General features: G+C 41.6%; 2 protein-coding genes across 2 annotated transcripts; both read right to left on the minus strand.

Moving 5' to 3' along the window:
* Positions 1-495: 495 nt before the first annotated feature.
* LOC138892486 (uncharacterized) lies at positions 496-1,317 on the minus strand. The gene has a single exon (XM_070176205.1). The coding sequence runs from the start codon at positions 1,315-1,317 to the stop codon at positions 496-498; it is 822 nt and encodes a 273-aa protein (XP_070032306.1).
* Positions 1,318-14,780: 13,463 nt separating this feature from the next.
* Positions 14,781-15,404, minus strand: LOC138892487 (uncharacterized). Its single transcript, XM_070176206.1, has one exon. It carries the CDS (start codon positions 15,402-15,404, stop codon positions 14,781-14,783), a length of 624 nt encoding a protein of 207 aa, XP_070032307.1.
* Positions 15,405-18,354: the final 2,950 nt, after the last annotated feature.

Raw genomic sequence — 18,354 nt, forward strand, 5'->3', positions numbered from 1 at the left:
TTGGCAACATGTGAATAGCATACTTGGACAGGCGCGCGAATTCCATATGGTGCTCCCACACATTCATGCTACCCTGTTTCAGGCTCTCAAACTGAGTGGCACGAGCTGCATTAGTCTTGGCAGGCAAGAAATGATCCATAAAGTCATCGGTGAACTCACTCTATCTCGCTGGAGGGTTTCCCTCCTCACGGGACTCCTCCCACATTTCAAACCAAAAATAGGCCACCCCTTTCAAGCAGTAAAGAGGCAAACTCTACTCCCTCTATCTCAGTAGCGCACATAACTCGGAGAGTCTTGTGCATATCATCAATGAAGCCCTGGGGGTCCTCCTCAGGATTAATACCTGTGAACACTGGAGGATCCAACTGGAGTGACATATGACAAAGTGGAACCGGGATCAATAAGAGCATATACATCATGGGATTGGATAAACAATATACCTATGACAACATCTAAAGAAGCCTCTGAATCCCGATGCCTCCGCATAGCATAAAATCAACTGGGTCCTCCCGAATTCGGTTCACTACCCCTAGCTGCACCATGCCTTGCGGGTGCTGGGGTGCCTCGAGTTGGAGGTGCTATGGATGTGGTAGCTACAGAACTAGCTGGCTGTGTCACACCTCTCCCTATGATTCGGCGGGACGAGCGGCAATTCCTCTGGATGTGACCCCTCACACCGCACCCATAGCATATAGGCAGGTCCATGAAGTAGACCCCAAAGTGGATCCTCCCACACTTAGGGCATGGGGGCCTCCGCTGCTGCTGGAATCTCCCTCCAGGCCGACCCTGCTGATGGGGTCCCCTATTGCCCTGACTAGGCCCGGATGGTGGTGCACTTATCAAAGACTGAGCGAATGACTGAGACAGCCCTGATGACCCTCCCCTAAATACCGACCTAACACTACTAGAAGAACCGCTCAAGTTGCCCACAGTTCGGGCCTTGCTGCTACCCTCACGCTCCCTTTTATTTCTCAATTTACGGTCCTCTGTAGCTTGAGCAAACGCCACTATCTTCCCATAGTTCATATCAAAGTTCAAGTCAGCTGTAGCGGCCTCATTAATAACCAAAGGGCTAAGGCCCTGCACAAACTGGCGCACCCTGGCTTCCATAGTTGGAAACATGTGAATAGCATACTTGTACAGGCACGCGAATTCCATATGATGCTCCCACACATTCATGCTACCCTGTTTCAGGCTCTCAAACTCAGTGGCACGAGCTGCCTTAGTCTTGGCAGGCAAGAAATGATCCATAAATTCATCGGTGAACTCACTCCATCTGGCTGGAGGGTTTCCCTCCTCACGGGACTCCTCCCACATTTCAAACCAAGAATAGGCCACCCCTTTCAGGTGGTAATGAGGCAAACTCTACTCCCTCTGTCTTAGTAGCGCACATAACTCAGAGAGTCTTGTGCATCTCATCAATGAAGTCCTGGGGGTCCTCCTCAGGATCAATACCTGTGAACACTGGAGGATACAACTGGAGAAACATGTTCACCCTGGAATTAGCAGAATCCGATGGCTGAGTGGAAGGAGTAGGTGCAACATTTGATCTCTGGGCCTGGGAGGCCACTATCTGAGCCAACATCTGTATAGCTCCCCTAAGATCGCCATCAGAAACAGCAGGACCAGAAGTGAGGGCTGGAGGTTGAACTAGATTATCAGTTGGAGGGACCGTTGCACCCTCGGTAGGTGTAAGGATAAGTGCGGTTTGATCAGTTGTAGTATAATCAGGTAGTATAGTAACTGGAGGGATATCCTCACCCTTCGGGTGTTCGCCCACATCGTCAAATATAGAATTCACTGCCACTCCTGGGGTGGCATTGGCTCTTTGGCCAGTTCTTGCCTTCTTCTTAGGTGCCATTTACTGAAAGTTAGAGTAAAGCACGAGTTAAATGAGGAACAATTTTACAATCAGCTCTATTGCACGATCGAGAACATAAAAGAAGGGTGTTATTCTTAAATTCCCTGGTAGCATCCTAATTATAGATGTGGTCGATAACACATCGATAAGAAGGACTCTACTAGACATGACCCTAAGACATCCTAGGACACTTTAAAACCTTAGGCTTTGATACCATGTTTGTCACGCCATGACATCAGGGAGCGCGACCGGCGATCAACCGAGTGCACCCAGCCGAGCAAGCCTATTAGATTTCCTTCTACCCAAACTCATCCATGAATAAAGAGAATACATATTTTCGTTAATCAAACAATAAGGTGATCATGTCTGAAATACCTATTTCTTAATATTAGGTACTTCATTTTGAAGTCTCAAATTTCATACACATTTTTCATAGTCTGAAGTGTAATAAGTAATTCAAACATGACATAACTAGTTTGACTTCCCCAGCACCAATATACAATCCACACTATGTCTACGAAGCTTCTATTGATACATAAAAGTACTATGATAATGCTGGCATTAAGGCCCCGACTAATCCTCAAACACAATACACAAGGAACAAAAGATACATGACCCCGAAATGAAGTGAGGCTCACCAAGTCAGTTGGGAAGAGGATGTACCGCTATCACTGATCAATGTCTCATGCTGTGGAACCACCTGCATCCATTAATGATGTAGTGCCCCCTGCAAAAGGGACATTAGTACATGTCGAATAGTACTAGTATGAAAACCAAAACATCTATTCAAGAATTTGGAAATACAACATGAATATGATGAATCATGGTAACAATCATAGGGCTTAGATAGTCATAAAAGTCAAACAGATTTGTTAAGACCTTCCAATAACATTTATAAATTTCCAGTCAAGGATTCTCTACAACTACCTTTACACAGAGCGGCTGTGCCTCCTCACCCCAATATATGTGGGTGGAGGTGTATTCCACTATACCCAAACTTTACACAAAGCGGTGCCACCTCACCCCAATGTATGCGGGTGGAGGTGTATTCCACTATCCCAAAACTCTACATAAAGTGGCATTGCCACCTCGCCCCAACGTATGCGGGTGGAGTTGTATCCCATATTACCAAAACTTACACAAAGCGGCCTTGCCGCCTCACCCCACATGCGAGTGGTGGTGTAATCCCAATCACAATCTCCACATAATTTAGCATCAGAGTTTTCATTTGAAACACGACTTGAAGTTGTAATATTTAGATAAACAATCCATAATTTAAATACGTTCCCACAATAGTAACACAACACAACAATAACATTTGGAACATGTACAGAACATATAGCTCTTGTCACAAAGCTTATTCGGAATAATCGGTTCGTGGTGAACAACTTGAAACTTACAAGAATAATGTGAGGTTCAATTCTAAGAGAAGAGTTAGCCAAAATACCTCAATTGAGCTTCCTTAAACTATAAAATGTTTTGGAATTCTTAGCAACTTTAATCTATTTTAGAAATATAACAAACTGAACCAAAATTAGGAGGATGATCATGGTTCTAGCTCATTTGAGCATTTTATCAAACACTAGGTGTGCATTAAGGTTTCAAGGTCCTCCTATGGTGGATTACACCATCCCAAACCCATTATCTACCATTCTTAGGTCAACAATCTTCTTACACCCTTTGATAACTCATGCATGCAAGATGAACAACTCCCATGCCCAAAATTTATCTTACTAATTACCCAATTCCAGATAGAATTCGAGATTGAGGGTTAGGGTGTAGAATCTTACCTTTAGGATGAAGATCTTATGAGTTTTCCTTGTTAATCTTCCAAGATTAGAGCAATAATTGAAGAATAAATTGTTGAGGAACACTTTCCCACTCTAGGGCACTCTCTCACTCTAAAAACATCAGGTTTTAGCTCAAGAAATGGTCCATTGCGTCTATTTAACGAAGTAGGGTCGGGTTATAAAAACCAACAAAATAAAACTCCGGAACAGGATCTGCGGTCGCATATGCGACCGCATAATGCATCTGCGGTCCGCAAAATGGACCGCAAAATGAACCTCGCATATTCATCACCCCACATGTAGCAAACAATATTATTCACCGGGAAAAATTCCCTCAATAAAGCTAAACAAGACACTTACCTCATCCGGGCTAGTCTTCAACCTCAAATTGCATCAAAATCTTGCTCTAGCCCTCCAATCACGCAGATCCAAGACAAACATCATCCAAGAAAGTCAAACACTACTATAGGAAGCAATCTGAATCAATAAAGCTTCGATCTTTAATGAATTTCCAAAAAGTCAACAAAAGACAACCTGAGCTTGCATGCGCGAATTCCGAAACCAATACCAGATCTCGATAACCCATAATCTGGTAAGTCTTAACATTTGATTACTTTCCAAATCTAAGTTCAAATTGGTGTTCAAAATCCCAAATTACACTTTCTTATCTTATAGACAAAACTCCCAAAATTCACTTTAAAAATTCATATTTTAGGTGTAGAAATCCATGGATTATCACTATATATAACCAAATCCAAGTATAAATTACTTACCCACAAAGTAGTAATGAAAATCTCCTCAAAAATTGGCTCTTCTCGAGCTCCAAAGCTTTGTGAGAAAAAGTGACTAAATCCCGAAATAAGTAAAACAATATAGCAGATGTCCCTGCCCGAGCTAGATGTTAGATGATCCTAAAAATCACTTTTGACAAGCCCAGCATAATCCTTGCAAGATTTCACCCAATATAGCCTTTTGAATCACCCAGTTTGGCCTTAAAATGAGAGATATATGATATTTTAAAGTTTTGAAGGATGTCTGAAATTTATGCACGAACTTAGGGACATAACCGATATTTCGAAAATTGTTGTACCAGAAAATTCAACAATTGCAAAATCTTAGTTTTAGCACCTGAAACTCATCTAGAACCTCCCAGACACAAACCATATACGCATTTCAATCATAAAACATGCTATGATCCTGATCGCGCATTTAAAACACCGAAAAGAGGTCATCTTGACCCAATATTGACTATGGTCAAACTTCAAATCCTATCCTTAACTAGTTTCTCAACCAAAAACCCAAAACACACCCGGACCCCTCGGGACCCCGCCCAATCATACCAACAAGTATAAATATATTATTTAAATTCATTTAAAGGCATAAAATACCCACATGAACATCACAACAAAGAATCGAGGCTCAATCCGAATAGAATTTCTCTTCAGTTGTTAAATCTTCATTCTTTCAAAAGATTGTCCAAATCACACTTACACCCTTCGGATTACGTCCGAGATTTGCACACAAGTTAATTCAACTATATAGACCTATCCAAATCCACGAAACACCAATTGGAATCCAATAACATCAAAGTCGACTCTTGGTCAAACTTATGAACTCTTACGTTCTTCAAATTGCCAACTTTCGACAAATAGTGTCAAATTCTTCTAGAAACCTCGAAAACCAATTCCGAACACATGTAAAAGTCTGAAATCATCATACGAACCTATCAGAACCATCAAAATCGGATTCCGATTCTGTTTACCCTAAATTCAAACTATGGTCAACTTTTCCAACTTAAACTTCTAAATCGAGAGTTATTCTTCCAAATCAATCCCCAATCACTCGAAAACGAACACTATTCATACATGAAAGTAAGAATATATCATATGAAGCTACTCAAGGTCTTAAGCTTTCGAGCATAATGCTAAATCTCAAAATGACCGGTTGGGTCATTACATTCTCCCCCACTTAAACATACATTTATCCTTGAACGTGCCAAGAGTCATCCCAAAGCCGTCAAAATAACTTTAAAAACTCATCAAATTTACCCCCATGAATGATTACATGCCACCTTAATCCGTATAAGTCCATTAACACAATCCTGACTGAAGATTCTTCCTACAACCTTAGTCCTTAAGTCTTAGGACCAAATTTTGCTATCCGGAACATCCTCCAAGATATGATTCTTGTATATATTTACACTGTATCATTCTCAACAAGCTGTATTAAGCCATGAATATACTTCCAATAAATACCCACACGATATGACCCATGGCTCATATACTCATATCAATATCTTCAGACCATAATAGTTGCTCCTTACTAGACCCGACACCGGTAATATCATGGACTTCTTTCGCTCGACAAGAACCATTGCCAAATTCTAAGCTGACTAATGACATTCTTTTTCCAAACATACCCTATCAAAAATACAATCGCACTAATTCTGAGTCCAATAACCTTGTCTCACCCAATACAAGCTGCTCAACTGGAAAGTTACACTAAAGGCCACATGGAACCTCACACAAGACGGTCCGTACACCAAACATGTAAAAACATAGATATGACAAATAATAGTAAGAGGATTAGATGAGGGAGCTACCAAGAAAGTTTAATAGGTAGGGCAAAACAAATAATAACCTTATGAGCCATTTCCACAAATGAGAAGAAAAGCACATGAAATAAGCATAATGAATCACATCCTATCATAATACCATTACAGTATGCGACCTGATCCCACGTACTACCATTCTGGCGTGCAACTTGATCCAATCATATCAATCAACATGGGTGTTCCATGGAGCAAACACATACCCACCAAGAACATGTGCATCAACATCAAGCATAGTAGAGTGCATAAACATATAACTATAGGGAGATCAATAAGCATAAGACACTATGGAAAAGATGAGCACGACTAAGGTGCAATAAGCAAATCAACAACTCAAGAGCCATCTCGCTCATATATCGTCACAAGGCCTAAACAGGACCACAACATACGTGTGAACAGTCAAGTAGTCTCACATCCATCATAGCATAAGATAGTAACACGTGAAATAGATCATGGCATGAATGAGATCAATTCTACCCGATGACACATCATAGCAAAAGCTGCATGGAGTAAACCAATCCCATCTAGTATGGAATACAACATTCTTATTGGGCCTACCAATATGCCCCCAAACCGATTCAGATCATCCCGAAATAAGTAAATAACTTTCCAAAAAACCACTGCGACCTATCCATGATACATACTATCAGCTGCCCAACCCTTAGCACACTTTCATAGTTCACAACCAAAGGAATATTCTACCAATGAGAACATCTGGTCTCTAAACATCAAGAATACCAGAATCTCCATACCTGATCTCTAACTCTCCTACTTAAATGACTGATGCGTGATGCATACATAATCACCGAATGAGAAACACTCCCATAAATCTTCCATGCCATGTAGCTAAACCTGAACATCGATAGTTTTACACCCCATACTTTCATGTTAGAATGCGATTAAAGTGAATCAATATAAGGTGGAGAGTTTGAGGACCTTTACAAAGATAATGATGAGTTAAACAGGTGATACGGATGTATCATGAGGGTTGGAGTCTAAACGAATCAAAGATGTTATAGCCCATACTTTCGCGGTAAAACTAAGAGTGCTTAATATGCTAAGGAGGTCTATATTAAGGTAACTGAGTTATATAATATTCGTATGTTAAGTTTTTAATCCAAACAAATTGTAAAACAAAATTCGGCAAAAGTTATTGCAAGTTACGTTTATAATTTCACTGAAATTTTGGTCTAATATCACTGAGATTCTCTCCCAATACAATTAGAGTTACGAGATCCACCCAGAAAATTGAAGATTTCCGAGTCTAGTTTCCAACTCATTAAACCATTTGTTGATATGACATCAGAGTAGAGAGATATTTTTATTTTTGTGAGATTGCATAAGCAACTCCTATGGGAACCACTTAGGCGGTGGAGGACTATTGAACATTTTAAAGTGGTTGGAAGGCTCATTTAGGGTAATTTTAGACCAAGGACAGTTACCACACTCTTGAAAAACCTATCTTCTAGTTCTCCAAGGTTCCAAGGCGAAATCAATGTCACGCCCCAACCTCGAGGAGCGTGACCAGCGCTCAACCAAGGTACCCCACTCAAGCAAGCCTTCTAGATGCTTCCTACCCGACCTTACCTATGAACAAAGTGAGGTTGTATTCCATTAATAAGACAATGAGAAGATTACATGAGCAACACCATTTTCATTACCATTAGTACATCATTCGAGAATTCCCAAAATATTACATTTCACATTCATAGTTTATAGGTGGAAACATGTGATACACATTCATCTTTAGCTTGACTTTTCCAAAACCAAAACACAAGCCACACTATGTCTACGGAGCATCTAATAGACATAAAAGAGTACCATGATGTTGCCGGCAACATGACTCCGGCTATATCTCAAAACACTATACATAGATGACAAAAGATACAAGACCCTGAAATGAAGTAGGGCTCACCAAGTCAGCTGAGGAGAAAGGGTGTACCAGTATCACTGATCGATGCCGCCTATTGTAGAACCACCTGCATCCATTAAAGATGCAGCGCCCCCGACAAAAGGGACGTTAGTACTAGCATGTAAGACTAAACACCCTCTTATAACAGTACAAGGAGGAACAACATAGAATCAATGAAAGGCACAATAATATAAAAGTATCAAATTAGGAGCAAGATAAGTTTTAGGTAAATTCCAATATTTTAGCTTGGGAGATCTTTAGCACCGATATACCACCGTATTTTTAGTATCTACTCACGGCCGATCGGCTAAGCCATCTCACCCAAAGACATCCAATCACTATACCACCGTGTTTTTAGTAGGGAGTCCGATCTCAGCCCAATCGGCTAAGCTGTCTCACCCCAAGACATCCCACCATGTGTGTGCGGCATGGCGTCCGATCTCGACCCGATCGCCTAGGTCATCTCCCCACATGTGGTGCGTGAATCGACATCCAATCCAATGTTAGCAACAATCTCATCGCAAACAAAGGGAAATAATCTCAATACAACCATCTTATCCCATCTAGGGGAACAATCTCAACACATCAGTATGGGGATTTACCCCTCAACCACACCTACACTGGCACGTGTAGTTTCGGGGTTAGGTTGTTTCAACCTACCCTTCCTTTGTGGCTAACGATACTCCCATATCATTTATTACATCTCTTCATTTCATCGGCACTATTGGCCATAAGTGAAATTCTCATTCTTAGCACGTCGGCCGTATTTCATATTTCAACACGCTCATTTCACTTTCAGACATCATCATGGATTATCAACGAGGAATTTCTAATCAAGACTACATATGATCAATAAGGGTCTTAAGCACATTCAGATTTCTTGCAGAAATTAGCACGATAAGTTGCAATTGATACAAGATTTGGAATCATAATATTTTGATTCATTGGTCACATTTGAATACAATCCCGAAAGAGAGCATTTGGCTCACATTTTTAGTATATATCTATCAACACAAGCTTTTTTGGAATAGTCAAATTTATAAGGAATAACTCGGAACATGAGACATAAGAGCTTGGCCCTTCATACTCGAACTTAGGAGAACATCGTAGGATTCGATTCTAAGAGAGAAATTTAGCCAACATAGCTCGCTTTGAGCTTTCCTTAAATTACTACAATGTTACAGAAATCCTAGAAACTTCAATCTATTTAGAGGCATAACAAAATTGAACCATAATTAGGAAAAAGTTCATGGGTTCAGCTAATTTGAGCATTTCATCAAACACTATGTGTGCAAATTTGATTACAAGGTTCTTCTACAAGATTCCCTTCACCCCATAACCAATTTGATACCAAGAGTTTACTCATACTAGCTCAATGACCTCCCCACCATCCCCATTGTCATATGCATGTATAAATATCAACTCTCATACCAAAGAAAAGATTCCCTTCACCCTACAACCGATTTCCCCCACCAACCCCATTGGCATATGCAAATTTGACTACAAGGTTCTTCTGAAAAGATTCCCTTCACCCTACAACCAATTTAATACCAAGAGTTTACTCATACTAGCTCAATGACCTCCCCACCATCCCCATTGGTACATGCATGCATAAATATCAACTCTCATACCAAAGAATCACACTCCCCACTACCCAACTTCTGCCCAAACTCGAAATTGGAGACTAGGGTGTGAAACCTTACCTCTTAGATGAAAACCTTTTGAGCTTTCCTTGTTAAATTTGAAAGCTTGAGCAAGGATTGATGAACAAGATGCTTGGAGGTTCTTCCTCTCACTCAAGAGTACTTTTCTCTCTCTAAAATAACAATTTTAACCAGCCAAAATGAACCCCAAGATTGTTTTATAAAAAATGGGATCGGGTAAAATTTTCCCCAACTAAAGCCTACAAAATCGCTTCTGCGATCGCAAACTTGATTGCAAAACATTTATGCGGTCAGCAAACAACAAAAATGTCCCAAAAATTGGCTGCTCGGGTCAGGTTTGCGGTCCACATACCAGTTATGTGGTCGAATAACGCACCGCAAAAGTCCCCCTCCGAAATTCTTCATGCATGATATGCGATGGATGTGCGGCCCGCAAAATGGTTATGCGGTTGCACAATTGACCGTAAAATATCCTTCAAAGTTTGGCTTTGGTTCTAGTTCATTGTGCGGTCGATCTACGGTCTGCGAAGTGATTCTGCGGTCTCATAGTGGGCCGTAGAAATGCCATGTTCTGCAAAATTATTTTTCCAACTCCCCGGCACATTATAAAACCCCAAAAGTCCGTACAGCGGCGAGCTTAAGAATTTCTACAATCCTCAAACACGTCTGCCTACCTATGCACCATGAAACTCCGAGTTTGAGGCAAAATTTTATAGGCCTCACATCCTCCGCCGCTTAGGATCATTCATCCTTGAATGAGGGTCAATATCCGCTATTAGCATCTAATGTGATTTAACTTTTACTTCACACACCAGCAACTCCAAATTTTTGACTAACTCCCTAAATTTCCAAAAATTTCACCTAAGTCTCCCCTGTAATTGGGCCTATTACCCTGTTAGAGCATCTCAGAAACCAGTCCTAACAATATAATCATAGCACAACGATGTAACACAACATGGAAACAACACCGACCACAACACCATATATATTATATTACCAAAAAGGTGCATCCTTAACTTAAGTTGTACAAGGGAAACATAATTCGTAGAAAGTTAGCTTTTAACATTTTCATAGAACACAATTACATAGTTATTCAAACTATGTGGATACTTCTTCTTCATCTCTTCCTCGGCTTCCCAGGTGGCCTCTTCAACTTATTGGTTTAGCCATAGCACTTTCACGAAGGCAATCTTTTTATTTCTCAGCTTTCGGACTTGCCTATCAAGAATGGAAATCAAAATCTCCTCATAAGTCAATTCCTCATTAACCTCGATAGTCTCAACCGGAACAATAAGCGACGGGTCTCCAATTACCTTCTTCAACATAGATACATGAAACACCGGGTGCACCAGCGACATCTCCGGTGGTAGGTCAAGCCTGTAAGCTACCTGACCAACCTTCTGAATGATTTTGTACGGTCCGAGATACCTCGGACTCAATTTCCCTTTCTTCCCAAACAACATAATACCCTTCATGGGGGAATCTTTCAAGAACACACAATCGTTCTCCTTGAACTCCAAATCCCTACGATGCACTTTTGAATAGGACTTCTGGCGACTCTGAGCAGTTTTCAGCCGTTCATTAATGATATTAAACTTCACCATAGCCTGATGCATAAGGTCTGGCCCTATCAACTCTACTTCCCCAATCTCGAATCACCCAATGAGAGATCTACATCTTCTACCATATAGAGCCTCAAATGGTGCCATCTGAATGTTAGCATAGTTACTGTTGTTGTAGGTAAATTCTATGAGTGGTAAATGATCATCTCAGCTACCCTTGAAGTAAAGAATACTAGCACGCAACATATCCTCAAGTGTCTGTATAGTCCGCTATACCTATCCGTCGGTCTGTGGATGAAAGGTTATACTAAGATTCAGCTGAGTACCCAAACCTTGCTGAAATTTCTTCCAAAAGTTAGCTGTGAACTATGCCCCCCGATCAGAGATGATAGAAACTGGAGTTCCATGCAACCTAACTATTTCCTTGATATACAACCGGGCATATTATTCTACTACATTGGTAGCCTTAACAGGTAAGAAATGTTCTTATTTCGTATGTCAATAAACAATTACCCAAATCGAGTCAAACTTGCAAGGCGTGCGAGGTAGTCCCACCACAAAGTCCATATTGTTCATCTCCCACTTCCATATTGGAATTTCTATGTTCTGTTTCAACCCACCAGACCTTTGATGTTCGGCCTTTACCTATTGGAAATTTGGACACCTTGCCAAAACATCCGCTATATTCTTCTTCATATCATTCCACCAGTAGACCTCCTTAAGATCACGGTACATCATTGTAAAGCCTGGGTGCACGTAATACTTGGAAGTGTGAGCCTCGGTCATGATTCTTTCCCGGAGACCATCTATATTTGGAACACATAATCACCCCTGGTACCTTAGTGTACCATCATCCATGCCAAGAGAAAACGCCATGGTCTTATTTTTATGAATTTCCTCCTTCAGCTGTACCGACAATAGATCATCATATTGCTTCTCCTTTACTTCCACATCAAGTGATGATTTAGCCCTATTTTGCATAACCGCCCCTCCTTCACTAGAATTCACAAGATGAATTCCCAAACTAGCCAACTGATGGACTTCCTTGGCCAACGGCCTTTGATATGCCTCCAAATGAGCCAAACTACCCATATATTTCCAGCTAAGAGCATCCTCCACAATATTAGCTTTCCTTGTATGATATAGAATATCGATGTCATAGTCTTTGGGTAACTCAAGCCATCTCCTCAGCCTCGGATTCAATTCCTTCTATTTGAAAATATACTAAAGGCTCTTATGGTCCGTGAATATATCCACATGGACACCATACAAATAATGGCACCAAATCTTGAGTGCAAACACCACCACCGCAAGTTCTAAGTCATGTGTTCGATAGTTCTTTTCATGATCCTTGAGTTGCCTAGAAGCGTAAGCGATTACCTTGCTATGTTGCATCAATACACACCCAAGTTCGATCCTTGAAGCATCACAATACACCATAAATCCATTCGTTCCTTCTGGTAGGGTCAACACCGGCGCCGTAGTCAATCTTCATTTTAACTTTTAAAAGCTCTTTTCATAAGCATCTGACCATTTGAACTTAACTACCTTCTGCATCAATTTAGTTAACGAAGGGGCAAGAGTAGAGAACCCCTCCACAAACTTCCTGTAATACCCAGCTAAGCCCAAAAAACTGCAAATCTCTTTTGGAGTTGTAGGTCTAGGCTAATTCTTCACATCTGCAATTTTTTGAGGATCAACCTTGATTCCTTCACTGGAGACGACATGACCCAAGAACGTGACATATTCAAGCAAAAATTCACACTTCGAAAACTTTGCATACAACCTCTGCTGATACAGAGTCAGCAAAACTATCCTGAGATGGTCAGCATGGTCCTCTCGACTTCGTGAATATACAAGAATATTGTCAACGAACACTATCACAAGAGAGTCAAGGAAAGTCTTGAAGACTCGATTCATAAGATCCATGAAATCTACCAGGGCATTTGTTAGCCCAAAAGACATTACCAAAAATTCAAAGTGCCCATACCGGGTCCTGAAACTATTTTCGGGATATCCTGCTCTCTGATCTTCAGTTGGTGATACCCCGACCTTAAGTCAATCTTAGAGAAATACTTAGCACCCTGCAAATGGTCAAACAAGTTATCTATCCTTGGCAGTGGGTACTTATTCTTGATTGTGACCTTGTTGAGCTGTCGATAGTCAATACACATCCTTAGTAACCCATCTTTCTTCCTTACAAAGAGAACCGGTGCACCCCAAGGTGACACACTTGGCTGGATAAAACCCTTCTCTAACAAATCCTTCAATTGTTCCTCTAGTTTCTTCAATTCTGCTAGTGCCATTCTGTAGGGTGGAAAGGATATGGGTTGCGTGCCTGGAATCATATCAATCCCAAAATCAATCTCCCTGTCTGGTGGGATCCCAGGGAGCTCATCAGGAAAGACCTCTGAAAATTCATTCACAACTGGTACATACTCAAGCGTGGGTGCCTCAGCATCGGTGTCCATAACCCATACCAAATGGTAAATACACCCTTTGTTGATCAACTTCGTGGCCTTAAGGTAAGAAATAAACCTACCCTTTGGCACTACATCATCCCCCTTCCACTCAATAACTGGCTCATTCGGAAATTCAAATTTACGGTTTTGGTTCGGCAATCAAACTTGGCAAAACATTAATAAAGCCAGTCTATCCCCATTATTACATCAAAATCCACCATTCCCAATTCAATGAGATTAGCCATGCTGTCCCAACCACGCACTGTGACAACACAATCCCTATAAACCCACACGACCACAATAGACTCACCAACCGGAGTAGATACATAAAACGGCTCATGAAGTTGTTCCGGTTCTATCCCAAATTCCATAGCAACATAAGGAGTGACATAGGACAAAGTGGAACCAGAATCTATGAGAGCATATACATCATGAGATTAGACAGTCAATATACCTGTGACAACATCTAGAGAAGCCTCTGAACTCTGGTGACCCCTCATAGCATAGAAACAGCTGGGTCCTCCGGAACACTGTGCAGCACCCATAGTTGCACCATGCCATACGGATGCTGGAGTACCTCGAGCTGGAGGATGTGCTGCGGATGAAGTACCTACAAAACTGGCTGACTATGTCGTTCCCCTGCCGACACTCTGGCGGGATGAACGACAATCTCTCTGAATGTGACCCCTCATATCGCACCCGTAGAATATGGGCAGGTCCATGTAGCAGACCCCAAAGTGCATCTTCCCACACCTAGGGCATGGGGGCCTCCGCTGCTGCTGGAATCTCCTACCAGGTTGACCCTGCTAGTAGGATCCCCTGTTGCACTGACTGCCTTAAACGGCTCCACTGCTGCTGACTGGGACCTGATGGAGGTGCACTAACTGAAGACTGAGAAAATGACTGGGATGGCCCCGATTACCCTCCCCTAAATGCTGACCTACCACCACCACTATCACCGAAAGAACCACTAAAGTTTCCCCCGGATCGGGCCTTATTGCTACCCTCTCGCTCCATTCTATTCTTCAATTTGTGGGTTTCCGTGGCTTGAGCAAATGCTACCATATTCCTATAGTTTATATAAGAGTTTAAGGCAGTTGTAGCGGCCTCATTAATAACTAGGGGGCTGAGGCCCTGCACAAATCGACGCACTCTAAAATCCATAGTGGGCAACATGTAAATAACATACTTGGACATGTGCGCAAATCTCATATGGTAGTCCCGCACACTCATACTACCCTGCCCTATGTTCTCAAACTTAGTGGCACGGGCTGCCTTAGTCTCGACAGGCAAGAAATGATCAATGAAGGCATCGACAAACTCACTCCAGCTTGCTGGTGGGATCCCCTCCTTACGGGACTCCTCCCACATTTCAAACCAATAATATGCCACCTCTTTCAGGCGGTAGGAGGCCAAATCCACTGCTTCCATCTCTGTAGCACGCATACATCGGAGAGTCTTGTGCATCTCATCAATGATGTCCTGGTGGTCCTCCTCCGGATTGGTACCCATGAACACTAGAGGATCCAACTGAAGAAACATGTTCACCATGAAACTAGAAAAATCCCCTTGCTTGCTGGAAGAAATAGGTGCAACATTCGATCTCTAGGTCTGGGAAGCCACTATCTGAGCCAACATTTGAACGACTCCCCTAAGGTCCCGATTAGAAACATTGAGACCGGAAACTGAGGCTGGAGGTGGGGCTGGGATATCAGTTGGAGGAATTGTTGCATCCTCAGTAGGTGTGGTAATTGGTGTAGTCCGAGGAAGAGTAGTAAAATCAGGCGGTGTAGTAGTTGGGGAAATATCCTCACCCCTCGGGTGTTCACCCGCATCATTAGGTATAAAATCAACTACCACTCCTGGGGTGGTATGGGCTCTTTGGATAGTTCTTGCATTCTTCCTAGGCTCCATGTAGTCATACAATTAGCTCTATTGCACGATCTAGATCATCCAAGAAGGATGACATTCCTAAATGTCCAAGTGGCCTCCTAATTATTGATGTGGTCGACAACACACCGATAAGAAGAACTCTACTAGAAATGGCTCCGAGACATCCTAGGACACTCTAAAACCTTAGGCTCTGATACCAAGCTTGTCACGACCCAACCTCGAGAAGCGTGACTGGCGCTCAACTAAGGTACCTCGGTCAAGCAAGCCTTCTAGATGCTTCCTACCCGACCTTAACCATGAACAAAGTGAGGATGTATTCCATTAATTAGACAATGAGAAGATTACATGAGCAATAACAAATTCATTACAATTAGTACATCATTTGAGAATTCCCAAAATATTAAATTTCACATTCATAGTTTATAGGTGGAAACATGTGATACAAATACAACATCTTTAGCTTGACTTTTCCAAACCACAACACAACCCACACTATGGCTACGGAGCCTCAAATGGACATAAAAGAGTAACATGATGGTGCCGGCAACATGGCTCCGGTTATACCTCACAACACTATACATAGATGACAAAAGATACAAGACCCCGAAATAATGTGGGGCTCACCAAGTCAGCTGAGTAGAAAGGGTGTACCGCTATCACTGATTGATGCCGCCTGCTTTGGAACCACATAAATCCAATAAAGATGTAGCGTCCCCTACAAAAGGGACGCTAGTGCATATGGAATAGTACTAGTATGCAAGAGTAAACACCCTCTCAATGAATCAAGTAACAGTACAAGGAGGAACAACATAGAATCAATGAATGCCTTAACAATATAAAAGCATCAAATTAGGAGCAAGATAAGTTACAGATAAATTCCAATACTTTAGGTTGGGAGATCTTTAGCACCGATATACCACCATGTTTTTAGCACGACATCCGATCACGGCCCGATCGGCCAAGCCATCTCACCCAAAGACATCCAATCATAATACTACCGTGCTTTTAGCATGGAGTCCGATCTCAGCCCGATCGGCTAAGCCATCTCACCCCAAGATATCCCACCACAACACCACCATGTGCGTGTCATGGCGTCCAATATCGACCCGATTGACTCGGTCATCTCCCCACATGTGACGTCTGAGTCGACATTAACTCCAAGGTTAGCAACAATATCATCCCAAATAAGGGGAAATAATATCAATACAACCATCTCATCCCATCTAGGGGAACAATCTCAACACATCAGTACGGGGATTTACCCCTCAATCACACCTACACCGGCACGTGTAGTTTCGGGGTTAGGTTGTTTCAACCTACCCTTTCTCGGTGGCTAATTATTCTCCCATATGATTTATTACATAAAGAAGTTACAGTTCGTTTCATAGTATTTCACACATTCTCTTCATTTCATCGGCACTATTGGCCACAAGTTAAATTCTAATTCTTAGCACGTCAGCCGTATTTCATATTTCAACACACTCCTTTCACTTTCAGACATCATCATGGATTATCAACAAAAATGCATTTCTAATCAAGACTTCAAGCATACATATGAGCAATAAGGGTCTTAAGCACATTGAGATTTCTTCCTCAAATTAGCACGATAAGTTGCAATTGAGACATGATTTGGAATCATACTATTTTGATAGATTGGTCACAAGAACACAATATGATAGGAGCATTTGGCACATATTTTTAGTATATATCTATCAACACGAACTTATTTTGAATAGTCAATTTTATAAAAAACTCGAAACATGAGACACAAGTGCTTGGCCCATCATACTCGAACTTACGAGAACATCGTGGGATTCGATTCTCAGAGAGAAGTTTAGCCAACATACCTCGCTTTGAGCTTTCCTTAAATTACTACAATGTTCCAGAAATCCTAGTAACTTCAATCTATTTAGAGGCATAACAAAATTAAACCATAATTAGGAAGAAGTTCATGGGTTCAGCTCATTTGAGCATTTTATCAAACACTATCTGTGTAAATTTGACTACAAGATTCTTCTGAAACGATTCCCTTCACCCTACAACCAATTTAATACCAAGAGTTTACTCATACTAGCTCAATGACTTCCCCACCATCCCCATTGGCACATGCATGCATAAATATCAACTCTCATACCAAAGAATCACACTCCCCATTACCCAACTTCCGCCCAAACTCGAAATTGGAGACTAGGCTATGAAACCTTACCTCTTAGATGAAGACCTTATGAGCTTTCCTTGTTAAATTTCAATGCTTGAGCAAGGATTGATGAACAAGATGCTTGGGGTTCTTCCTCTCACTCTAGAGTACTTTCCTCTTTTTAAAATAGCAGTTTTAACCAGCCAAAATGACCCCCAAGATTGTTTTATAAAAAATGGGATCGGGTAAAATTTTCCCCAACTGAAGCCTATGAAATAGGGTTTGCGATCGCAGACGGACTGCAAAAGGTTTATGCGGTCTGCAAAGGGGACCGCAAAACCGGTCCCAAAAACTGGCTACTCAGGTTAGGTCTGTGGCAGGTTTGCGGTCTGCAGACCAGTTATGCGGTCACATAACGCACCACAAAAGTCCCCATCTGGAATTCTTCATACATGTTATGCG

This window comes from Nicotiana tomentosiformis, chromosome 5, assembly GCF_000390325.3.
Source record: "Nicotiana tomentosiformis chromosome 5, ASM39032v3, whole genome shotgun sequence".
Classification (NCBI taxonomy): Eukaryota; Viridiplantae; Streptophyta; class Magnoliopsida; order Solanales; family Solanaceae; genus Nicotiana; species Nicotiana tomentosiformis.